The sequence below is a fragment of the Stomoxys calcitrans genome, chromosome 5 (assembly GCF_963082655.1).
Source record: "Stomoxys calcitrans chromosome 5, idStoCalc2.1, whole genome shotgun sequence".
Lineage (NCBI taxonomy): Eukaryota > Metazoa > Arthropoda > Insecta > Diptera > Muscidae > Stomoxys > Stomoxys calcitrans.
This window is the reverse complement of record NC_081556.1, coordinates 38998805-39025162: the sequence shown is the minus strand read 5'-3', so window position 1 is coordinate 39025162 and position 26358 is coordinate 38998805. Positions and strand designations below refer to the sequence as shown.

Here is a 26358-nt window from a genome sequence, read left to right as displayed (position 1 = left end):
CGAGCCATTAAATCCGGATTTAAATAGCAATGTAAACGGAGTTTAAGTTTTGTGTTTAAGGCCGTTGTACTTGAAAGCTTTCAAAAAATGTGTTAGTTAACCATTAATACCCCCATTTATCTATCCAGCCATTTTTTTGAAATCCAATAAGCGGTAATACTTCATAATAATCACAAGCCTTTTTTTATTTACCGCCAACAAATTTATGCATTGCATAAAAGAGATGGTAACCCTTTTGCTAAAATACAAAAACATTTCAATTGTATTGAACAGGTGGCGCTAATAACAAATGGAAGAGTTGTGCTTGCAATTCTCTTATTAGAAATGCCAATCTCACCACATTAACAACACTAATCTAAATAAACAACACAACAAAAATGATGAGGAAATGCAAGAAGTTAGACTCTTTTATTTACCACCAACAAATGTATGCATTGCAATTCGGTTTATATGACAAGAGGTCGTAGCTGCTTTGCTAAAATCACTTTAAACAACAACATTTCAACTGCATTCAACAAGTGGCGCTTATAAGAAATGGAAGAGTTGTGCTTGCAATTCCCTTATTAGAAATGCCATACTCAAAACGTTAGCAACACTGATAAAAATAAACAACAACAACAACAAACGTGAATAGGAAATGTAAGAAGGCAAATTCCTTGTTGTTACGCTCTCTTTCTTCTCGCTCATGTGGTAAACTCGAGTTTGGTATGTGTGTGCGTGGATATATGCATGCATTTTACTTTGTTTTCATACATTTTGGCATTGTCTTCTCAGTTTTTCTACAACTACCGGTCGCGTCTAACGGGAAATTGTGGTTATTATCTAATTGTTCTTTAAATTGGTAAAATATTGAATAAAATCATGAGAAAACTAAAGAAAAGTGTTAAAAAAGTAATGGAAAAGCATCAAATCGCATCATTACTTTGTTTTATTACACCAAAAGTGCCAAAAGATAATTACAAAATAAAAAGATCGTCTTAAGAGAAAAGTTAACAAACGATGTTAATAAACCTAAGTGTAGAAATGTCAAAAAAAAAAAAATCTAAGAGCACGGCAGATTGTATTGGGTTATATTTAGTGTTATTAGTAATTATTTTAATAAAGCAATATCGGGCTTGCAGTAGTGTGCTGTTAAGGTTCTACCGAAAATGAAAATTGCTCCCACCAAAAGAAGGAATGAATGAACCAATAGCCTCTTTTATTTACCACCAACAAATGTATGCATTGCAAATCGGTTTATATGACAAGAGGTGGTAGCTCTGCTAAAATCACTTTATACAACCAAATTTCAAATCCATTCAACAGGTGGCGCTCATAAGAAATGAAAGAGCTGTGCCAATTCCCTTATTAGAAATATCAAACTCACCACGTTAGCAACACTGGAAAAATAAACAACAACAACAAAAGTGAATAGGAAATGTAAGAAGTGGGGCTCTCTACAAAGGTATATTCCTTGTTATTGCGCTCTCTTTCTTCTCGCTCATGGGGTAAACCCGAGTTTGGTATGTGTGTGTGTGTGTGTATACATGCATTCAACTTTGTTTTGATACATTTTGGCATTGCCTTCTTAGTTTTTCTGCAACTACCGGTCGCGTCAAATGGAAAATTGTGGTTATAATCTAATTGTGCATTAAATTATTAAAATAATGAATAAAACCATAGAGAATCTAAAGAAAAGTGTTAAACAAGTAAGGGAAAAGCATTAAATCGCATCGTCTCTTCGTTTTATTACACTAAAAGTGTAATAATTGCAAAACAAAAATTTCGGTCGATCGTCTTAAGAGAAAAGTTAACAAACCTAAGTGTAGAAATGTAAAAAAAATAATAGAATTGCAGTCTGTATTGGGTTGTTTTAGTGGCTAATCCCAAAGTAATTATTTTAATTAAGCAATATAGGGCTTGCATTAGTGTGCTGTTAAGGTTACAACGAAAATAAAAAATTCCTCCCGCCTAAAGAATGAATGAATTAATAGCCTCTTTTATATACCACCAACTAATTTATGCATTGAAAATCGGTTTATATGAAGAGGTGGTAGCTACTTTGCATTTCAAATCCATTCAACAGGTGGCGCTCATAAAAAAATGGAAGAGCTGTGCAATTCCCTTATTAGATATGTCAAACTCACCACATTAACAAAACTGATAAAAATAAACAACAACAACAACAAAAGTAAATTGTAAATACAAGAAGTGAGGCTCACTACTAAGGCATATTCTTTGCTTTTGTCTAATTCTCTTGTCTTTTTGTCAAATTCCTTGTTGTTACGCTCTCTATCTTCTCACTCAAGTGGTAAACTCGAGTTTGGTATGTGTGTGCGTGTGTGTATACATGCATTTAACTTTGTTTTCATACATTTTGGCATTGCCTTCTTAGTTTCTCTACAACTACCGGTCGCGTCTAACGGGAAATTGTGGTAATTATATATTTGTGCTTTAAATTGCTAAAATAATGAATAAAAATATGGAGAATCTAAAGAAAAGTGTTAAATAAGTAATGGAAAAGCATTAAATCGCATCATCAGTTTGTTTTATTGCACTTAAAGTGTTTACAAATTAAAAAGATTTCGGGCGATGGTCTTAAAAGAAAAGTTAACAGATGATGTTAACAAACCCAAGTGTAGAAATGTAAAAAAAACTAAGAGCGCTGCAGTCTGCATTGGGTTATGTTTAGTGTTTAATCTCAAAGTAATTGCTTTTATAAAGCAATGTCGGGCTTGCATTAGTGTGCTGTTACGGTTCGAATGAAAATACAAAATTGCTCCCACCAAAAGAATGAATTAATGAATCAATGGCCTCTTTTATTTACCACCAACAAATTTATGCATTGCAAATCGGTTTATATGACAAGGGGTGGTAGCTCCTTTGCTAAAATCACCTTATACAACAACATTGCAACTCAATTCAACAGGTGGCGCTCATAAGAATTGAAAGAGTTGTGCTTGTGCTTGCAATTCCCTTATTAGAAATGCCAAACTCACCACATTAGCAACCCCGATAAAAATAAACAACAACAACAAAAGTGAATAGGATTCTCTTGCAAAGGCAATATTCCTCGTTGTTACGCTCTCTTTTTTCTCGATCATTGTGCGTGTGTGTATGCATGCATTTAACTTTGTTTTCATACATTTTGGCATTGTCTTCTTAGTTTTTCTGCAACTGCCGGTCGCGTCAAACGGGATATTGTGGTAATTATCTAATTGTGCTTTAAATTGTTAAAATAATGAATAAAATCATGGAGAATCTAAAGAAAAGTGTTAAATAAGTAATCGAGAAGCATTAAATCGCATCATCACTTTGTTTTATTGCACTAAAAGTGTTATAAGGTGATTACAAAATAAAAAAAATTCGGGCGATCGTCTTAAAATAAAAGTTAACAGATAATGTTAACCAACCTAAGTGCAGAAATGTAAAAAAAATTATGTGCAGTTTGTTTTGGGTTATGTTTATGTGTCTAATCGCAAAGTCATTATTTTAATAAAGAAATGTCGGGCTTGCAGTAGTGTGCTGTTATGGTTCGAATGAAAATAAAAAGTTCCTCTCGCCAAAAGTATCAGAATAAGAAAAAGCATCCATAAAAAAATATTGTGCTCAGTGGGTTATTTAGCTACTGCATGCAGAAATAAATTATAGAATGTATGTGTGTGTTAAAGCCAAGAAATGAAATGTGTGCAGAAATAAATGTAAAATGTATGTGTGTCTTAAAGCAAAGAAAAGAAATGTGTGCATGGCAGAAGTTTGGAAGCGGATATTAACAGATGTTGGCAATTCACAATAGCGTCGAGTTGAAGGTAAGTGGTTTGTGTTTTATGCAGATATTAAAAGCACTTTCTAAGAGCGGGTTATTTTTTACGTAAAATGTAAACTGGGTAATAATAATTCCAGAGTATTTACCCAAAAGTTAAGAGCGCACAAAAAGCCGATTACTGGCTTGGTGTATGTCCATAGTGGCAGGGGGCGGATTAATATCCGCACCATCTTTTTAATCTATCCTAATCTACCCAAAATTTAGTTAGGTATAAATTAAGTTAAACTCTTAGTGCAATGAAATTTCGATTTTACTTTTTATTATTTAGAGCGCACAACAACCCGATTACCCGCTTAGGTGTATGTCCATAGGGCGGATTAATATCCGCACCCAATTTTCAACCTAACCTAAAATTTAGATTTTTGTAAAAATCCTTATTCTTGTTGTCGTGATTGCGACATAAAAATCCTATGCTCTGCGAATTTCTGTGTCTAAGCCCCTATAATAATATTCTTGATCGTCGTGACATTTAAGTCGTTGTAGTAGAGACTGGACGCTAGCTTTCGAGCGAGTAAGGCTAACTATTTGGAACTTTGCCAAAGTTCTTATAAATGAAGGTCGGTTGGGATTGAAAATTGACCAAATCGGTCTATATTTAGATATAGATCTCATATCCATAAAATCCAGTTTTTGCATGGTAAAGGGTGATTTTTTTGAGGTTAGGATTTTCATGCATTAGTATTTGACAGATCACGTGTGATTTCAGACATGGTGTCAAAGAGAAAGATGCTCAGTATGCTTTGACATTTTATCATGAATAGACTTACTAACGAGCAACGCTTGCAAATCATTGAATTTTATTACCAAAATCAGTGTTCGGTTCGAAATGTGTTCATTCACCGTAACGTTGCGTCCAACAGCATCTTTGAAAAAACACGGTCCAATGATTACCCGCTTTAGTTCTCTTTGACACCATGTCTGAAATCCCACGTGATCTGTCAAATACTAATGCATGAAAATCCTAACCTCAAAAAAATCACCCTTTAGTTTAAGTACACTTTGTTTTGGAATAAGGTGGTTTAAGTACCCTTTCCTTTGGGAAACGATAGCTTTAATACCCTTTCCTGTGGGAAGTTTAAGTACCCTTTCCTTTAAGAAGGGTAGTTTTAATGCCCTTTCCTTTAATAAAGGGTTGTTCTAGTACCAAAGAAAAGGAAAGGGTAGTTTTATTACCCTTTCCTTTGGGAAAGGTTAGGGTTGTTTTAGTACTCTTTACCCTTGCTTTGGGAAAATGTAGTTTTAGTACCTTTTCCTTTGATAAGCAGTAGTTTTAGTACCCTTTCCTTTTGGAGAGGGTAGTTGTAGTACCATTTCCTTTGGGAAATGGCACTTAAGGTACTCTTTCATTTGAGAAAGGGTACCCAGTCTTTTCGGAAAGGGTAGATTTAGTAACTTTGGGAAAGGGTAGATTTAGTACTCTTTCTTTTAGGAAAAGTTAGTTTTAGTAGCCTCTCCTTTGGAAGAGGGTAGCTTTAATAGTACCCTTGCTTTGGGAAAATGTAGTTTTAGTACCTTTTCCTTTGATAAACAGTAGTTTTAGTACCCTTTCCTTTTGGAGAGGGTAGTTGTAGTACCATTTCCTTTGGAAAATGGCACTTAAGGTACTCTTTCCTTTGAGAAAGGGTACCCAATCTTTTCGGAAAGGGTAGATTTAGTAACCTTTACTTTAGGAAAGGTTAGTTTTAGTAACATTAACTTTAGGAAAGGGTAGTTTTAGTACTCTATTCTTTGTGAAAGGTAGTTTTAGTACACTTTCCTTTAGGAAATGGTGGTTTTGATATCCTTTTCTGTTTTAAAGGGCGGCTTTAGTATTCTTTTCTGTTTTAAAGGCTTTACTACTCTTTCTTTTTTAAAACGGTAATTTTTTTACCCTTTCCATGGAAAAGGGTAGTTTTAGTACCCTTGCATTTGAGAAAAGTGTAGTTAGTAATCTTTCTTTTGGAAAAGTGTAGTTTTTGTACTCTTTCATTTGAGAAAGGATATATGTAGTACCCATCCCTTTGGGAAAAGGTAGTTTTAGTACCCTTCCGTTGGGGAAATGGTAGTTTTAGTACCCTTCTCTTTGGGAAAGGTTATCTTTAGCTCCTTTCTTTGAGAAGAAGTTGTTTTAGTACCTTTTATTTTTGGAAGAAGTTGTCTTAGTACCCTTTCTTTTGGGAAAGGTAGTTTTAATAGCCTTTTTTATGGAAAAGGGCAGTTTCAGTATATTTTCCTTAGTTAAAAGGGTGGTTTGAGTACCATTTTCATTGATAATTACAGTTTTAGTACCCTTTCCTTTAGGAAATATTTGTTTTAGTACTCCTTCTTTGGAAAATGGATAGTTGTAGGGAAAGGATAGATTTAGTACCCTTTCCATTGGGAAAGGGTTGTTTTAGTACATTTTCCTTCTGGAAAGGGTAGTTTGACACTATATTGATAAAGCCCCATATAAAGCGGTCTCCCGATTTTAAAACAAGGGCCCATAGATGTTGCATTTATTACTCGATTTAGCTGAAATTCGGCACAATGAGTTTCCATAAGACCCACATATCGAGGGTTTAATTTGATTTAGATCAGATAATATCCAGATATAGCTCCCTATATGGGACCGATTTCCCGATTGAAGGTCAAGAGTCCATAGAAACCACATTTATTGTCCGATTTTGCTGAAATTTGGTACAGAGACTATCCACGGATCAGGATACTGTATCCACGATATCCTTATCGAATATGGTTTACATCGTAAATTATCTTTATACAACCGCCATATATAGACCGATAGAACGATTTAAAGTTTAGAGCACATAGAAGCCGCAATTGTTATCCGATTTCGGTGAAATTTGGCACAGTGAGTGGCCTTATGACCTTCAATATGTGTATCAAATATGGTTTTGATCGGTCAATATTTTTGTATTGCAAATTGCAAATGCCTCCTTTTTATAGCCGAGTCCGAACGGCGTGCCGCAGTGCGACACCTCTTTGGAGAGAAGTTTTACATGGCATAAAACTTGACAAATGTTGCCAGCATTAGGAGAAGAACACTACTGCTGAATTTTTTTTCTGATGATCTCGCCATGATTCGAATCCAGGCGTTAAGCGTCATAGGCGGACATGCTAACCTCTGCGCTACGGTGGCCTGCCAATATTTTTGTATAGCCCCATAAACACCGATCACAAGATTTTAGGTCTAGGGCCCATAGAAGCTGTATTTTGTTCCCGTTTTTTTTTTTTAAATCGGTTACAAAGAGTTGATTGAGGATTCTGAATATCTGTATCGAATGTGGTTCAGATTGGCTAATATCTTTATATAGCTATAGACCGATCTCTTGATTTAAGGCACATAGAAGTCGCATTTGTCACCCGATTTCGCTGAAATTTTGAACAGAGAGTAGTTTTGGGATCGTCGATATCCATATCGAATGTGGTTCAGATCGTACAATATGTTTGTATAGCCCCCATAAAGACCGATCTCCCGATTTAGGGACTAGAGCTCATAGAAGCCGCATTTATTGCCCGATTTTGGTGAAATTTGGTACAGAGGGTTGTTTGAGGATCCTCAATATCCATGTCGAATAAGGTATAGATAGTATAATATCATCATATAGACCGATCTTCCAATTTTAGGTTTAACACCTATAGTTTCCGATTTCGTTGAAATTTGAGGCAGTTAGTTTTGTTAAGCCCGACAACATTCGTTCTAAATATATTCCAGATCGGTCTATATATATATATATGATATAGCTGTCACATGTACCGATCTCCCGATTTTTCTGAAATTTAGAACAGTGAATTGTATTATACGGCGTTCATATCGAGTTTGTGTTTAGATCGGAACATATTACTGTACAGCCTCTATAGGTTCATATATGGGGCATTTTTGATTGATTTTTAACGAAATGTAGTTGACGTAGGGAATTTTACTTGAGTTTTATTAAAGTTTTAGACTTTTTACTTGGTTTTATTAAATACTTACTCTTCTTTTTACAAAACGAAGAAAATGAAAACCTTTTTTTCTGTAGCTCAGTTTTATTCACCAACAACTTGTGTGTGTCATATCATCAGTTATTGTTTCGTATTTAAATTGTATCATCATATTACAATAATTAGGTTTATGCATCTAAGGATATTTTTATATAAAGGTATCAATTATTTGATTTTTTTTTTAATTTGGCGATGAAGGATAAATCCATCAATAAAGGTTATGTTAAGGTTACGTATAATTTTTACTTTACGTGTAATATATGGGCATATAAATTCTTAAATTGCTATAAACGATTTTCATGGAACATTGAAAGTTTACAATCATTTGGAGGGGGGGGATAAAGGGGGAAGAGAATACATGAAAATACACATGAAGTATATGAATTGTATATGCATTTATAGAACTAAGATTTTTTTTAGATTTTGGAGTAGTACATTTAGGGGAAAGGGTTGTTTTCCATTGTTTAGCATTTAGTATTGTTTTTTGAATTTAAATAACATTTATTTTCAATTATTTTATGGCATATATAACGTCAAAGTGGTTTCTCCCATTGTAATTATTTTTAAAGATTTTTTGTTTTCTTATATTCAATAATTTTTTTTTTGGTTTTTGTTAAATATATTTTGACTATTATGCTCAAAATGCAAAACAATTTAGATTTTTATTTTTTTTATATAGGTTTTAAGGATTCCGAATAGTTTTTTTTTTGCTCTAATAGGATTATATACGATATTTTGTATTAAATGGTCACAAATATGCTTATAATGTAATTTTGGTTTTTTGGTTTCATATAATTATACGCAAATAGTTAAGGAATCATTCCCTTTTGGTGCTAGAATATATCAGTGAATAGTGTGTTTGACCCCATACCAGCTTTTTGTTTTAATCATCGTCTTTTGAATATGTGCATTGTGCGATAAGAATAATTTAGACATCTATGATAGTTTATGATTTTTGTTTATATGGAATAGTATGACTAGTTAGTAAGTTCTCCAACAAATATATTTTTTTTATTATGATATTATTATTTTTTGTATATATATAACATATCCACTTATATTGTCTAATTCACACAATAATACTCACAAAACGCCATGTTTGCAATAATATTCAACTATGCTAACTTTTTGTTTTGTATAGTTCTTTTTTTTCAAAACTTTACTCTAAATCTGAGTTTTGAGACAAATTTTTCATACGCAAAATGAAAACCATTTGAAATCTAGCCTTTTCCAAGCTAAACATAATTTTGAGGTTTGGATTTTAAACATTTACAAACAAATTAAAGGATTTGTAAATACCCTGTACATAAGCTTTAGTTTTGGTTTAAATATTTATATTAGTTGTTTTATATAACATAAATGTATATGAGATGTGTTTTTTTATTTATTTTTTTTGTAATATTAAATGATTGCATTTTTGTGGCAATTCTTGGCTTTAGGGTTTTTTTCTAAACAATATTCTTTTTTAAGGTTTTTATTACTCAATATAGTTTATATATTTTGTATTTTGTTCTAAATCTGCTCAGCAAGTATTTCAGCTATGTTTTCCTATATACATTTAACGCCTTTTTTTCGCTTTCACTATAACTTTTATGAAAATACCTGCCTTCAACTACAAATGTTTGCTTTTCAACTTTGGTTTTGCATAATTTAACCCAAAATTTACAGTAAACATGGTTAAATTGTGTGTATTGTAAAGAAAAATTATTTGTATTTTATACAATGCTATAACTTTTTGCTATGTTTCTTAAAATCTAAGAATATCATAGATGTTTGAAACTTGGGGGAATATTATCCTGTTTTTTTTCGATATTTCTAAAGCTAGAAAAATAAAATGAAGTTCAACGATAGATATGAAATTCAATGATTTTTGTGGAATTTTTTCAAAAAAGTTTTATATACGAAAAAAAGTTTTTTTTAGCCCATATTGTAGAAAAAGGATCTTCATCCTAACAGGCAATAAAACTTGAAAAGAAAAATCTTTTGTGAAAAAATCGCAACTACGAAAAACTTTTATATTAAAAGCTATAGTTTCAAAGCATTTTTATGTGAAAAGCTTGGTAATGAAGAGCTTTTGTATCAAGTGAAAAGCTTTTTACATCAAAAAGCTTGTTACGAAAAGTTTCATATCAAAAGAGGTAAAATCAAAAGCTTTTTTATATCAAAACTTTGTATTAAAAAGCTTTAAGTATCAAAAATTTCATATTAAAAAGCCTTTTTTCACCAAAATATGAAAAGCTCTTATAAAGAAAAACATTTGAAATGAACAGTTATTAATATCATATGAATATATATACCAAATGAAAAGCTTTTTATGTCAAAAACTTTATAACGAAAATCGTTTTATATTAAAAGATGTGTAATGAAAAGCCTTTTTATCCTTTTTACATCAAAAACATTGTATAGCTTTTAGTAAACATTTTGTAAGCTTTTAGTATTAAACATTTTTTATTAAAAAGCTTTTTTTTCATCAAAATATTAAAAGCTTTTTAAAAAAAAGTTTGAAATGAAAAGTTGCTAATATCAAAAGCTATGTAACGAAAATCTTAAAAAAGGTTTTTCTATAAATGCTTTTTACATCAAAAACATTGTATTAAAAAGCTTTTAGTATCAAACATTTTTTATCAAAAAGCTTTTTATGAAAATATTAAAAGCTTTTTATAAAAATATGTTTGAAATGAAAAGTTGTTAATATCAAAAGCTTTGTAACGAAAATCTTAAAAAAAGTTTTTCTATAAATGCTTTTTACATCAAAAGCTTTGTTATAAAAAGCTTTTACTATCAAACATTTTGTATTAAAAAGCTTTTTTTCATCAATATGAAATATGAAAAGCTTTTTATGAAAAAACATTTGAAATGAAAAGTTGTTAATATCAAAAGCTTTGTAGTGAAACCTTTTGTTTATCAACAGCTTTGCCATGAAAATCTTAGGTACGAAAAGTTTTTCTATTAAAAAGTATAGTTTCAAAGCATTTTTTATGAATAGCTTCTATACCAAATGAAAAGCTTTTTATGTCACAAACTTTATAAAGAAAAACGTTTTTTTTAAAAGATGTTTACTGAAAAGCATTTTTTTATCAAAAACTTTGTACTGAAATGCTTTTTAAATCAAAAACTTTGATATGAAAAGCTTTTTATAAAAAATGAGATGAACAGAGGTTAATACTAAAAACATGGTAGTGAAAACCATTTTTTTATCAAAAGCTTTAAGAAAAGCTTTCCATATCGAAAGCTTAGCGAAGAAAAGCTTTTAAATCAAAGCTTTAGATTTACGTTAAAACCTTTAATATTATAAAGGTTTTCTTTAAAAGTTTTATGTAAAAAAGTTAATGAATTTTTTTAATACTGTCCTATAAAGCCTTTATGAAAACAATTTTTTTTTATTAAAACCTTAAACATGGAAAGCTTTAACATACCAAAGATTTTTCAAAAAATGCTCTTATTTGGACAACAAAAGCTAATGGATTTTTGTAATACCGTCGTTAACAGCTTTTATAAAAATTGGTTATAGATTTAAAAGGTTTTCACAGCAGCTTTTATATTAAGATCTTTTATTCAAAAAGCTTTTGTATCGATATCTTTTAAAAGCCTTTCTTTAAAAGCTACTATATCAAAGGATTTAAAGGTTTTCATTTAAAGCTTTGTTTGCAAAAACTTTAGATTTTTTTCAATACTGTCCTATAAAGCTTTTATGAAAACAAAGCTTTCATACAAACAGCTTTAATATAAACAAGTTTTAATATCAAAGCGCTTATAGTTTTTCTGTTAATTCTAAGTTTCATGATTTTTATAATTTTTTTCACTTTTTTGAAGAAAAAAAATCTTTTAAGAATGTGTAAAAGGCTCCCATTTTCTTCGCTACGAGCAAAATTTTTAAAAGGTCTTGATTTTTAAAGCTTTTTGTAGTAACATCATTTAAAACGAAAGGATGAATAACAAAAGCTTTAGTACAAAATATTTTATAAAAAAAAGTTTTTCATTCAAAAGCTTTTAAATTGAAATATCTCGCACCAAAATGCATTTTGTGCAGAGCTTCTGCATTCCAAAGCTTTTATACAATAAAGTTTATTATACTATATAATATTAAAACAAAAATTATATAATAAAATTAAAATGTTAAATTGCAATTCACAGCCTTTGAAATAATAAAATTTATTATATTATATAATTAAATTAAAAAAAATAATAATATTTAATGTTATAAAAATGGTATGTTTCTTACACGGAATAGGTAGTGTTTGGGGTCAGACTAAGGGTTTTGCCTTTCGGAATAAAAAGAGGGAGAATTAAGTGTTTAAATTCATCGTTGTTGTAATTGTTTATTGTAATTGTTATTTTTCAGTGCTTTTAGATTTCATTAGATATAAGTAGCCAATTGAGTTGAATAATTGATTATAGTTAGCATTAGTTAGAGAATTTTAGAATTAATTATTTGCTTTTAATTAGGGTAAGTAGAGCAATTCATTTTTAGTTTAAGTAGCAAATATTACACTTAGTTTTAGATAGCAAAATTTGTATTGGGAACAAACGATGGAATTAGTTTAGGTTTCACTTAGGGTTTGATTAATAAATTTCATATGTAGATTTAAGTAGACAAATTTAAATCTTAATAGGAAAAGATGCAGCTTTATTTTAATGTTAGGGAATTGTGCAATATAAAGTTATAGTTTTAATTGTGGCCCGAACTTTTGGTTGTGGTTGGTGTTGTTAGTGTCCCGCACTTTTGATTGTTGTTTATTTCTGTACTGAGATTGTGGGTCGCTTTTAGAATTTGGTGCTTGAGTCTGTTGTTGTTGTGTCACTTGTGTCTAAAATGTTAAATATATTAGTTCACTGTTTCAAAGTTTATTGTTGCAATGTTCACTCTAGTTATATATGTTTGTATGTATGTTCACTGTTGGTTCACTTGTTGTTCACTTCGAGGGGGGAAAGAGCACGGTTCGCGGGTTTAAGGTTTCAATCGAGACTGATCTTTTTCTGGTTGTTGCTTGTCACTTGGACCCCGCGAAAACGGTCAACTTTCCAAGCTACAAGCAACAATTCCAGGTAAACAAATATGAAATCAAGGCGGAATCAGCGATTAAGAACTTACTTCAATGTACCGTTATGCACAGTGGGTCATGTGCATACGTGAACGCATGTCTGCACATGGGTGCACATGACTTCATGTTCAAACGTACCTTGAACATTCTCCCCCTCCAAGTGACGAAGTGACATCTTACCTTTTTAATTTTGGTTTCTTGCCTGTGAGGTGACTGGGCCGACGAACACGTATCCCCAATCTGTCTCCTGGGCGAAGACGGCTCCCAATCCGGGTTGCACAACACCACTCCTCCGGAGGTGGGCGTAGGCATCGGCCCCTACCTCTACATCGATTGGTTCGTTGCCCCTAGGGTCAGCATCTGCCAAAGGAAGGGATCTTAGGCTGCTTGTGGGGTCGGGAATGATGGGATCTGAATAGGGTCGTCGCGGCAAATCCCGGGTCACCACTGCCTGGATGGTATACATGGTCCTCCTCGACGCATGCCTTGACCGAAGTCTTATTGTTGCCAGACGGTGCCCTCTGCGCTCTCTCGTTGGTATCCCCAGGCGAGTTACTGTGGCTGCCGCGATTCGGGTGATGGTCGATGCCTGGCACAAAAGTACCCGTACCCCAGCCCACTCGTCCTGCTCCTCGGGTGCCAATTCCACCATCGCCGTGGGTACAAAAACAGTGGCCCGGCTGTAAGGTATCTCGACCGGGGGAGGGCCTTGGACGATGGGCATCTGGTTGGCTGGTTCGATTGCAAGTTGCCGTGGGTTGGCAATCTCCATTGGGGGCGGGCTGTAGCTGCCGTATGTCTCCCTAAGCTGTGGGGCTCCATGCAGCATTGTGTGATGGCGGTAGTCGCATGTCCGGCAGGCAGTGACCACGGGGCAGTCTGGGGCCAGATGGCTGCGCGCCAGACAGTTCCGACAGTAACTCCGTCTCTCAACTGTCTCGTATCTCTGATACGGTGTCATTTGCCGGAACCGCGGGCATGACCGTATGGCGTGGTCCTCCTGGCAGAGGCCACAGGCATACTGCCAAGATGCGGGGCGATACCTGGGTTCCCGTGGGTCGAAGCGAGGGCGTGTGGGTCTGGCGGGTCGTGGGGACTCTGGGCGAGGTAAATATCCGGCCATTATCTGTAACCAAAATCTCGTGAGTACCGTGTTTTGATGTGATTATGAATTGCTAGGGGTGTCTGAGAATAATTTGACAATCTTAGTTATGGGTCGACTGACTATGCCATTGGAAGTTCGAATATCTACAACTCGAGTGTTCTGATCAACACCGGGGTATGTTTTAAAAACTCGTCCTAACTTCCACTCGGTGGGATATCTCTCATCCCTGATGACAACTAAATCATTGACCTGTATGTTATCTTGCTGATACTTCCATTTGTATCTACGGTGAAGCTCATTTAAGTACTCTGACTTCCACCTCTGACAAAAGTTTTGGGATATAATCTTTAATCTCTTCCACCGATTTGCAAGCGTTATGTCCTCCTCTGAGATGTCGGGTTCTGCCGGGGTCAAAAGGGAAGAGCCTATAAGGAAGTGAGCTGGGGTCAAGGGTGCTAAATCGTTAGGGTCTTCAGAAGCTGGACTAAGGGGTCGTGAATTGAGGCAGGCCTCGATACGTGCCAATATGGTTGACAGTTCTTCGAACGTGAAGTTCATTTTGGGCATAGACTTCTTAAGGTGTATCTTGAATGATTTAACTCCTGCCTCCCACAATCCCCCCATATGGGGAGCTCCTGGAGGAATAAATTTCCACTCTAAATTCTGATGAGCATGTTGCTGAATGGCGCTGCTCTGTAAACTTTTCATAAACTCTTTCTGATCTTTCTTGAGCATTTCTGCTGCGCCTATAAAATTCTTTCCATTGTCGGAATATATCTTTTCTGGGCACCCTCTCCTTCCTATGAAACGAGCTAATGCCGCCAGAAATGATTGAGTCGATAAATCACTTGTTGCTTCTAAGTGGATGGCTTTTGTCGCAAAACAAACAAATATGCAGATATAACCCTTGGTTATTAAACACGCTCGTGCTGTTAAGCTTTTGATTCCGAAGGGTCCTGCAAAATCTACCCCTGTATTCGTAAAGGGTCTGGATAAAGTAGTACGCTCGGGTGGAAGAGATGACATAATTTGGGTCTGAGTCTTTAATCGATATAGGGTACAAACTCTGCAATTGTGTATAACTTTCTTGATCAACTGTTTCAATCTGAATATCCAAAACTCCGTACGGATGAGCCGGGTCATAAGTTGATTGCCTCCGTGCATTGAGACTTTATGAACAAATTCCACTAGAAGGAGTGCAAATCGCGAATCATATGGGATTAAGATTGGATGACGTTCGCTGTACGTCAAAGCTGGCGATTGAACTAAACGACCATTGGATCTAATTACTCCTTTTCTATCTATGAAGGGGTTGAATGGTAAAAGACTACTTCTAGGTGAAAGCCTTTTCTTTTGGGTCAAAGAACTGTATTCCTCAACGAAGTAATGTTTCTGAGTTGCCACTATAAGACGCATCTTTGTGTCTATGAGCTCTGGGCTGGTTATTTCTTGCGATGAAATTTTAAGTGAGGATCTAGTTGAACCTGTGTTACGCCAGAACCTAACGGCGTAAGACAAAACACGATATGCTCTAGCTAAAGACGAAAATCGAGTCAAAGGGTCATCAAAAGTGCCTGTTGCGAATACTTTAACTTGTTTTGCTTCAAGATTAGTGTCTGTATTAACTCGGTCTTGCGGCCACTGATCATGCGGCAATTTGAGCCACTGGGGTCCCGTCCACCATAAATTATGAGCTATTAAGTCGTCAGGAGAACAGCCACGACTTGCTACATCTGCAGGATTATATTCTGAGTCAACATGTTTCCAATTCTCACCGCCGACGTTCTCTAATATCTCTGAAACCCTGTTACCAACGAAAGCGCTCCATGAGCATGGTGGCTTTTGTAGCCAGGCTAGAACGATTGTAGAGTCGGTCCAGAAATGGGTCGTAAACTTTGATAATTGAAGCTTAGGCACAATGGCATTTGTTAACTTTGACAACATAACTGCACCGCATAATTCTAACCTTGGCAGAGAGATTTTCTTAACTGGGGCTACTCGGGTCTTGGCTGCTAGAAGAAAAGTGTCTACAGTTTTATCGATGTGTTCAACGCGTATATAAATTGTGGCTGCATATGCGCTTTCTGACGCGTCGCAGAATCCATGTATTTCCACAATACTAGCAGGTGTAAACCGAACCCATCTTGGTATCGATACAGTGTCTATAGAATGGCTACCTCTCACAAAGTTATTCCAGTTCATTTGAGTCACTGGCTTCAACGAGTCGTCCCATTCTACCTTATCTAGCCAAACCTGTTGCATGATTAACTTGGCTACAACTATTACTGGCGCTAACCATCCACATGGGTCGAAAAACTTTGCTATCGTTGATAATACTTCTCGCTTGGTGCTCATTTGCCTTTCTTCAACTGTAGGGGCCGTAAAAGTGAAATTATCACCTGATATATTCCAACGAATTCCTAGGGTCTTTGTCGAAGAAGCTTCGGAAATATTTAACCAATCTATTGGAAGAAGCATGTCTTCATTTAAATCCTTTAACAAACGTGTGTCATTTGACGCCCATTTTCTTAGCTCGAAACCAGCTGATTCTAATGCGGAGGCTAATTCCTTCCTAGCTGCTGTAGCTTCTTCTATGGAGTGTCCGCCCGCTAATACATCATCGACATATAAATTTTCTTTAATAATTCTTGATCCTAACGGATGAGAATCTTTCACGTCTTCTGCTAACTGGAGAAGGGTCCTAATCGCTAAAAATGGGGCGCAATTTATGCCGAAGGTAACAGTTAAGAGTTCGTAATCCTCAATTGGGTGGTTTTCTGATTTACGAAAGAGAATTCTTTGAAAAGCTGTTTGATTGGGGTCTACTAAGATCTGACGATACATTTTTGTCACGTCTGCATTGAAGACGTACTTAAAAAATCTCCATTTCAACACTTGTAGCACAAGGTCTTGCTGAAGTATGGGTCCTGTATGTAAGATATCGTTAAGACTTTTCTTGTTTGATGTTGGGCTAGATGCGTTAAAAACCACTCTAAGTTTTGTGGTAACCCTATCTGGTTTGATAACTGCATGGTGAGGTAAGTAGTAGTGAGGGGTCTTGTATACGCTGTTTGGGTCTACCTTCCTCATGTGTCCTAATTCCAAATACTCTAATATGGCTGCATCATAATGTGCTTTAATATCTGGGGTCTTAGACAACTTTTTCTCCATTCTATGAAACTGTGCCAATGCGATGTTCCTAGATGAACCGATCTCTGAACAGCTTTTAAAAGGTAAAGTTACGATATATCTCCCCGCCTCATTACGTCGTGTTGTATTTTTGTAATTATTTTCGCAATAAATATCTTCTGCTGACCTCAAAACCTTTTTTGGGGTCTCTTCCACCTCCCAAAAGCGAGTGATTATCTTTTCTAATGATGATGCACTATAAAGTGTGATTTGTCTGTCGGATTTAGGGTCTTCCGTAATGGGTCCTCCTATGATCCACCCAAAAACGGTGTCCTGCGCTAAAAGTGATCCACAGGATTTCATAGTACCGCCTTTTGTGTATATAAGGGGTCCAATATCTAATCCGATTAACATGTCCACGGGTCGACTTTCAAAGAATCGAGGGTCCGCGAGACTAAGGTGTGCAAAATCTCCAAATTGATTTTGCCTTAAATTGTGTGTTGGTAAATGAGAAGGTAGGGTCTTTAAGACTGGTGCCCAAACCTCCAGCTCAAAACTAGGATTTACTCGTGAGCAAAGATTGAAGACGCAAGCTTTTGTCGATGTTTCAGAAACTGCGTCGCTTAAACCTGTGACATGAATTAAATTCTTAACTGTTGGAAGTTGTAGTTTGTTTCTAATTTTCTCTGAAATGAAAGTTGATTGTGACCCAGGATCGATGATTGCCCTGGCATCATATCTATGTCCTCTAGATTTGATTTGAACTATTGCTGTGAACAAAAGTGTCTCTTTGGGTTGCGGAGTGGGTCTGATTTCCTGAAGTGTCAAAGTCGTTGAACAAGGTGCTTCTAAACAAGGTGTGGACTGTATATTTGGCGATACCGATGGTTGTAATAGGGTGGTTAAAGCGTCAGCACTGGTACTAGGGCGTGCGTATTCGCTAACCGGTTGAGCTAGGGTGGTAGGATCAGTAGCACTGGTGCTAGGTCGTGCTTCCTGTCTACCGGGTTGAACTAAAGTGTTGAGAGCGGCAGCACTGGTGCTAGGTCGTGCTCCGCCTCGTTGGTGTGTGCCTGTTGTAGGGTACTGGCTCTGGTTGCCTTTATGTATCAAACTGTGGTGTCGTTGACTACATTCCCTACAACTAAAACGACTTTTACACTCCCTGACTCCATGATCCGAAGAAAGGCAGTTATAGCAAAGATGACTGGTCTTAACAATGTTTATTCGATCGTTGATTGACCTTTCTAGAAATTGAGGACATTCTCGCAAAGAATGATTGGATTTACAAAGTTGACAAACCGGTTTGTTATTCTGAGCATTATAGTGTGATTGTGTGTTGTTGCTGGGTCTTGAGCCCGTGTTCTTGAAATTGGGATTTACATTTGTTTGAAAACTATTAACTCGCTTTTCCCGCTTATCGTACTCCGATCTGGGTTGATTATATCTCGAATATTGTGGCTTGATATTGCCGACTGATTCTAGGGTCTTGAATTTATGGGTCAAAAATACATCTAATTGATTCCACGATGGAAGAGACGAACAATCTGCTAGGCTGCTTTCGAATTCTTCTAAAAATATTCTTGGTAGTTTGGTTGACACAAGATAAACTAAGATTGGGTCCCATCCCCCCGTTTCTACTTCAAGGGTCTGTAAAGTTTGGGTACAACTACCTATAGTGCGCTGTAATTTCTGGATTGTTGACGCGTTATCAACGGAAACCGAAGGTAAATTAAAAAGAGCTCGCAATTGCTCATTTACCTGCATGCGTTTATTTTCGTACCTATGAACGAGATTTCTCCACGCTATGTCGAAACCCTCATGGGTCAGTGGAACATTGGAAATTATTTCGCGGGCTTCTCCTGCTGTTTTTTGGGTCAAGTGAAACAACTTCTCGACTTTACTTAATTTTGAATTGTTAATGTAAATTGCTGAAAATAAGTCCCTAAAGGTGGGCCATTCGCGATATCCCCCTTTAAAGACATCTGTGTCACAGGGCGGCAATCTTAGAGCTGGTGAAAAATCATTATTGTCTCGCTGTTGGGTCATCGATATTCTCTCCTGTTTTTCTTGATCTTGTTGCTCGTTAAGGGCCAAAATTTCTCCGTTAAGAGAGCTTAAACACCGTTTATAAGTTTCTAGTGCCTGTTTGTAATTATTTCGAAGTTTAGTTTTATCTATAGGTGTCTCATCCTTTTCCGGAATGCGGTCCCTACAATCTAAGTATGCCTTCTTGATTTGATCCCATAAAGAATTGAGTTCTACCCGCGTGATTTCTAACGAATGTATATTATCATCTGACTTAGCCGCGGAGTAAACGCTTTCAAAATCTACTAAATCATTCACACAGTTTACAAATCTTTCGCGTAAATTCTTATCCATTTTGTAATTGGCTTGTATATGTTTTAAATAGGTTCAAAAACTATAAAACCAAGGAAAAATCTACAACAAAATGTCCAAAAAACCTGGTTATTTGTAGAAATCAAATCTATTTCTAAAAAACCTAATGCGAAAAAAAAATGTGTGTCTTGATGATGGGTCAAATATCTAAGGGTCAAACCTGAAACCTTTTACAAAATTCGTAATAAATGTCCTATCTGGGTCACTAGGAAAAAAAAAAACAGGTTAATATTTCTGATGATATCGATTATACAATAGCCGCAAAAAATTTTAAAAAAAATTTCTTTCAAATCGCAATACACCAGCAATTTAATTCCGCTCGAATTAAAGTTGCAAAAAAAAAAAATTTATTTTTCTCCAAAAAAAAATTAAACTTTCACTTTTCAAAATTTGGCATACAGAACTAGATGATTCTTTACAATAATACTGCTTTGACTCGCTGGGTCAATTTGCTTTCTGTATAAAAAACAACAAAGGATTGCACAAACAACCACAGTCCTTTCCGACCGTTTCCACTTAAATTTGTGCAATAGAATGAAGTTTTTAAAATTTCGAAGACAAATGAGGCCAGCACGCAATATTATTTTCGTTATTCCTCACACAAAAACAATTCTTGATAAAAAAAACTTCTTCTTTTCTAAAAGCACTTCAATTTTTACTAAGACACTTTTTTTTTTCTTTACAAAAATACCACGGTTGTCTGTCCCAAAAATCCTACACACTGCCTTGAAAGTAGGGTCTGCTATATCGGGGTCAAATTCACTTTGGATTAAATTAATTTGGGTCAAAATTTATCAGACAACCGAATTAGCGATTCATAATCAAAAACGATCAAAAACAATATTAAAGTACGCTGGGTTAATGTATGAACTTTTCCTTTTTGAAAAAAAAGGTTATGTATGACGTAATACCCAAGCGCACTTTAATAGAAAAACAAAATGGTACTCACTTTGATTGATGTATGTGTGTATGTATGGGTCTATATTGGTGATGCTGTGTTGCTGTTGTGCTGTTTGCGCGCCTTTTTTGAAGCGTCTATTTTTATTGTTCGCTTTTTGTAGGTTTGTGGATTTTTGTTGTTGGGTTTTTTTGAATTTTGTAGCTTGGAAAATGACCGTTGTAGCGGTTGTTTCGATTGGTCAAGGTCCAAGCGTACAGTTTTTTAAAAAGTTTTTGTTGTATTTTTTATTTGCGCGACCGTCCCGAATTGATTTTTTAAGGCAAAAACAGAAAAATAAAATTATTAATTTTGGGTCAAATTTAACAAATTTGGCGTGCAACTACTGATTTTATTACGCTTTTTATGGGATTTTGCTTTGGAAATGCGTTATTTAACAATTTTGCTAGAAAAATTATCAAAACACACAAACAAAATTTGTGAACAATTTCGGTAGTTGGACGACAAATCGTTGAATTTTTAAATTTTTATGTAATTTTTCCTTTATTTAGAACAAAAACACTTTTGTATATGAATTTAACACTTTTTAAAACTTTTTAAAGTTTTTAATTTTTTTTTTTTTTTTTTTACTTTTTGCCACTTTTGTCCCACTGTGCGGGTCACTTTCAAGTTTTTGGGTCTTTTGCACACTTCTTTTTTGATTTACCACAACTTCTAATGATTTTGGGGTCAATTTTTTGCACATTAAAATTTAATTAATTATTTTTATTTTTACACGGGTCACCCTGTTAATTTAATTAGTTTTTGTTTTATTTGAGTCTTTATGTACTTTAATTGTCACTTTGCAATTTGGTTATTATTTTCTTTTGTTATTTCGTTTTGATCTTCATTTGGTTGGAATATTTTATCAAATTTTCAATAAAATAAATGCCACAACCAAACGAAGAACACTGAGAGCCGCTATATATTTTTGTGATTTGTGATGAATTTGTGATTTGTGTATTATTTTGTGTTTTTAATAAATGGCCAAAACTGATCTTTTATGTGTTTTGATATTTTTGTGTTGGCCGTCCGTCCATACGTGTATGTATGTACGGTTGTGTGTAACCAACCCTTTTTTCGCACTTTTCTCTATTTCTTTTGCTTTTAATTGTTGGGTCACTGCACTTTTGTTGTTGCGAATTTTTTGTGTTTCGGTCACTGGGTCTTTTGAAATGAAAATGAATTATTTTTGGGCAGAAAACAGAAAATTTTTTTGATTTTTGGTTTTTTAATTATTTAAAAAAACCACTTATCCGGTTCGTAATGGACCAAATGTTTGGGGTCAGACTAAGGGTTTTGCCTTTCGGAATAAAAAGAGGGAGAATTAAGTGTTTAAATTCATCGTTGTTGTAATTGTTTATTGTAATTGTTATTTTTCAGTGCTTTTAGATTTCATTAGATATAAGTAGCCAATTGAGTTGAATAATTGATTATAGTTAGCATTAGTTAGAGAATTTTAGAATTAATTATTTGCTTTTAATTAGGGTAAGTAGAGCAATTCATTTTTAGTTTAAGTAGCAAATATTACACTTAGTTTTAGATAGCAAAATTTGTATTGGGAACAAACGATGGAATTAGTTTAGGTTTCACTTAGGGTTTGATTAATAAATTTCATATGTAGATTTAAGTAGACAAATTTAAATCTTAATAGGAAAAGATGCAGCTTTATTTTAATGTTAGGGAATTGTGCAATATAAAGTTATAGTTTTAATTGTGGCCCGAACTTTTGGTTGTGGTTGGTGTTGTTAGTGTCCCGCACTTTTGATTGTTGTTTATTTCTGTACTGAGATTGTGGGTCGCTTTTAGAATTTGGTGCTTGAGTCTGTTGTTGTTGTGTCACTTGTGTCTAAAATGTTAAATATATTAGTTCACTGTTTCAAAGTTTATTGTTGCAATGTTCACTCTAGTTATATATGTTTGTATGTATGTTCACTGTTGGTTCACTTGTTGTTCACTTCGAGGGGGGAAAGAGCACGGTTCGCGGGTTTAAGGTTTCAATCGAGACTGATCTTTTTCTGGTTGTTGCTTGTCACTTGGACCCCGCGAAAACGGTCAACTTTCCAAGCTACAAGCAACAATTCCAGGTAAACAAATATGAAATCAAGGCGGAATCAGCGATTAAGAACTTACTTCAATGTACCGTTATGCACAGTGGGTCATGTGCATACGTGAACGCATGTCTGCACATGGGTGCACATGACTTCATGTTCAAACGTACCTTGAACAGGTAGAAAACCTTTGTTGTTAGAACCTGGTAATATTTTAAATATATAAAATATTTATCTTGCAATTTTTATAAATCAATTTTTAGCCATAAAATTGACTTATAAAAACGTCAAAGAGCATTAGGGAATATCTCTAAAAAAAACTTAAAAAACATAAAAAATATCTTTTTTTTAACTTTTTCAAAACCCATGAAATTTCCCTTCAAAAAGGATTTCACTATATCAGCCAAGAAATGAAGTCTCATTGGAAAGAAAGTTTATGGATTATAAACAAGTTCTTGAATTTATAATAAGAAATAAATTTAAACCAGGGAAAAAACTTTGCTTTTTTATACTGCTCTTAACTAAAGCAAAAATGGAATGAGAAATAACTAAAAGTTTATGATATAATGTTTAGCTCTTATCTTTAATAAAACTGTAAGTAGTCAAACAATACTTAAACTGAAAAGTAAATCTTAACTGTGATATTGCGGTGACACGATTTCTAATTTTAAACAACTCCTAGGAGTAGAATTTGCTTTATACTAAACTTTAAAACGAAATAGAGCTGGTGGTTTTGAACATCTCTGAGCTGTGACAGAATTGTAAGCTGAACACCATATCTGAGATGTAAAACAACCATAAGGTGTCTAATATGTGACAACTCTGAGTTGTGTAACATCTCTGAGCTGTTCGACAATACTGAGCTATTTAATATCCCTGAATTGTGTAACAATTCTGAGATTTGTGACAACGCTGAACTGTAAAACAACTCTGTGCTGTGACACATCTCTGAGCTGTCTTACGACTCTGAGCTGTGTAACCACTCTGAGCTGTCTAACAACTCTGAGCTTTGTAACAACTCTGAGCTGTCTAACAATTGTAAGCTGTCTAACAACTCTGAGCTTTGTAACAACTCTGAGCTATGGAACCACTCTGAGCAGTGTAACAACTCTGAGCTTTGTAACAACTCTGAGCTGTGTAACCACTCTGAGTTGTTTAACATCATTGAATTGTGTAACAATTAACAATGGTTAAAATATTAAAAGAAATTTCTGTTCTATACATTAAAAAAAATTTTTGGCAAGAATTTTGTCTGTGATTTATATTTAAATTTTGGTTTTTTATCCACAAAAACTTTGCAGCCATTCAAAATTTTTGCTTTAAAACCCCATATATAGAAAAATCATTGATGAAAACTTTATAAATATCCTCACACATAACTTCATTTTGATTTTTCTAGTCATTTATGCCTTAAACACTAAACTATTTTATTCCCTTTGTGTGTCAGATAACTTGTGCTGTAATTTTACATAGAGTTTTTTTTTTTGATTTTAATAATTAAGCTTAATTTTATATAGTTTTTCTATACCATAATATATTAGTTTTTGTTTAAGTAAATTTGTAACTATTTAACATTATAATATTTTCGATAAGTTTTGTCTAAGAAAACCGATAATAGAGTATAAGTATCAGTTTTCATGATATAAAATTGATTTGGTTAAAGAAGATTTTTATCGGGGGGTTTTCTCGGAAAATACAAACAAACCCCCTTTGCCATTAGTGCTCCATTCGAATTTGTAAACATAACTCAATAAGTTTCTAGATAAAATGGTTTCGCAATACAGGATTTTTTTACAGACCAAGAAGTATTTCTCAAGACCCTGGTTTTTTTTGGGTTATTAGGGGGTGGAATAATCAAAAACGGTTTGGCACTAAAACCAATAACGGTCTGGTTCTAAAACCAACAACAGATTGGTATTAAACCCAATACCAGTTCGGCAATAAGGCTAGTACCAAACGCTACTAATCATTAAATGTATCATCCATACCATCCGGTATTGTTTTTGTACCATACGGTGTTGCTTTACTATAAATATGAGCACGTTTGGTATCAACTTTTCTCTGGATGTATATTATATTGTAGTGGAGTAAAAGATAAAATGGAATTGATTAAAGAAAATCGGTATTAGCATTTATGACATACAACACTGATTAGAATATTGAAGCAGCATGCAAGCCACAACCTCTGTTAACTCCTCTTTTTTGCAAGCAGCCATCATCAAGTTCACATCATCTCTTGGAAACAAACCCTTCTATGAGTCATAACGTCCTGACTTTCTATTTTGATATTGGGTACGTAAATAAACTTAGATGGGGATATTCTCTGGAAGTAGACCTTAGTTTAGCATATCCATCTCATACTAAGGGAGCCTGATTTCCTAGTTGTAATGTATTCATCACAATATTCACATTATAAGCTGTCATTGTAGGAAGGATGCGAAGTATCTTGGCATAATCCTCGATTCACAGCTTTCCTGGAAGAGGAATACGAAGGAAAGGAGTTGTAAGGCACTGTGCGCTTTTTACTTTTACTGCAGGAGGTTGTAGGGTAGGAAATGGAGAAAATGCTCCTTTGTGGGCTCCATATTAAAATTGACGCCAAACAAACAAATGTAAACAAAATTTCGCGCACTTTTTTTCTAAAGCAAGCTAAAAGTACCAGCTGATAACTGACAGAAGAAAGAATGCAATTACAGAGTCACAAGCCGTTGAAAAAATTTGTCAACGTCGACTATATGAAAAATCCGCAATTACTTTTTGGGCAATCCAAAATATTGCATGACCAGTACTGTGAGACCAGTACTGAGGCACAGGTGTGGTAGAGAACCGTGAATAAGAAGTCTCTTTCGAGAAGGTCCAGAGTTTGGAGTCATAGGGGCACTGAGATTCGCACCGCAGACAGGTCTGGGGGCAATACTGGATATGCAGCCAATTGGTGGTTCTATACGAAACTGCGCCACCAGAGTCGCGATTAAGCTTAATGAGCTCGGCATGTTGAAAAAAAACAGAGAACAGGTGCAGCCATAGTTGCATCATGGCTCCGATACCGATTGGAATAAAACCACGTTTACACTGCTCTTTAAATTCGGATTTAATGGTTCGATCACCTGTTTTCCATTTATAAAATCAGCTGACGAGAGCCTTAAATCCGGTTTTAATCAGCAATGTAAACGGGATTTAATTCGAATTGGTACCGGGCAATGATGTATCCATGTCTCATGCGAACAGCTGTTAACAGCCGGCCAGATATGAAGGTGTTAAGATGACAGATTTTTGTTTGCATTCTCTATGTTGTCATCTTCTTACTCGCATATTCTCCTCTATAAACATTATTCATAATTTCGGAAGAACGTCCATCCCCGCGGTGCATAAATCAATCTTCTGGAAGATTTGTACGCAATTGCTCTTCCGTATGAATCGCGAAACACTTTGCTTAGATGTCATTTGGTAATCCAATGCGTGTGCGGACGTTTTAGCAACTCTTCGTTACGATTATTTTACAACTCATTGTGCTATAATCGCCCGTATTATTCGTCGTGAAGCACTCTTCTAGGTTATCATTGGACAATCTATGGCGTGTGCTGAAGTTTTAGCAACTCTTCGCTACAATTTTCTTACACTTCATTGCGTTATAATCGTCCGTATGAGTCGTAAAACACTCTTCTAGGACATTATGGGGCAAACCCATTGCGTGTGCGGAAGTTCTAGCAACTATTCACAGATTATTTTTATATTGTATTGTATTGTTGTAAAAATGAGCCAAATTTCAAATAATTCAGCCATGGGGGAGGTTTTGAAGACGCGGATCATGTTATGCAGCCATGTTCATTGTGCTTTTGCTTTGGAAGCATGAACATTTTTTTTATTGGGTAGCAATATTCTACTCAACACTTGACAACACCTGAGCTATTTTTGTGGCATATGTTTTA

General features: G+C 34.8%; 1 protein-coding gene across 2 annotated transcripts; it reads right to left on the bottom strand.

Moving 5' to 3' along the window:
- Positions 1-12393: 12393 nt before the first annotated feature.
- LOC131997723 (uncharacterized) lies at positions 12394-20885 on the bottom strand. 2 transcript variants are annotated; one of them, XM_059369137.1, is made up of 3 exons: positions 20391-20885; positions 12988-13933; positions 12394-12573 (listed from the first exon to the last, which is right to left on the bottom strand). In XM_059369137.1, exon 2 carries the CDS (start codon positions 13928-13930, stop codon positions 12992-12994), a length of 939 nt encoding a protein of 312 aa, XP_059225120.1. In that variant the 5' UTR covers positions 13931-13933; positions 20391-20885; the 3' UTR covers positions 12394-12573; positions 12988-12991. The 2 variants fall into 2 exon arrangements, with proteins under 2 accessions (XP_059225120.1, XP_059225119.1); XM_059369136.1 differs by lacking the exon at positions 20391-20885 and having other exon boundaries at positions 12988-14384.
- Between the last annotated feature and the right edge of the window lie 5473 nt (positions 20886-26358).

What these genes read in the sequence shown, in the direction of transcription:
- LOC131997723 (XM_059369137.1), bottom strand. Translation starts at nt 13,930, where the DNA reads ATGGCCGGATATTTACCTCGCCCAGAGTCCCCACGACCCGCCAGACCC.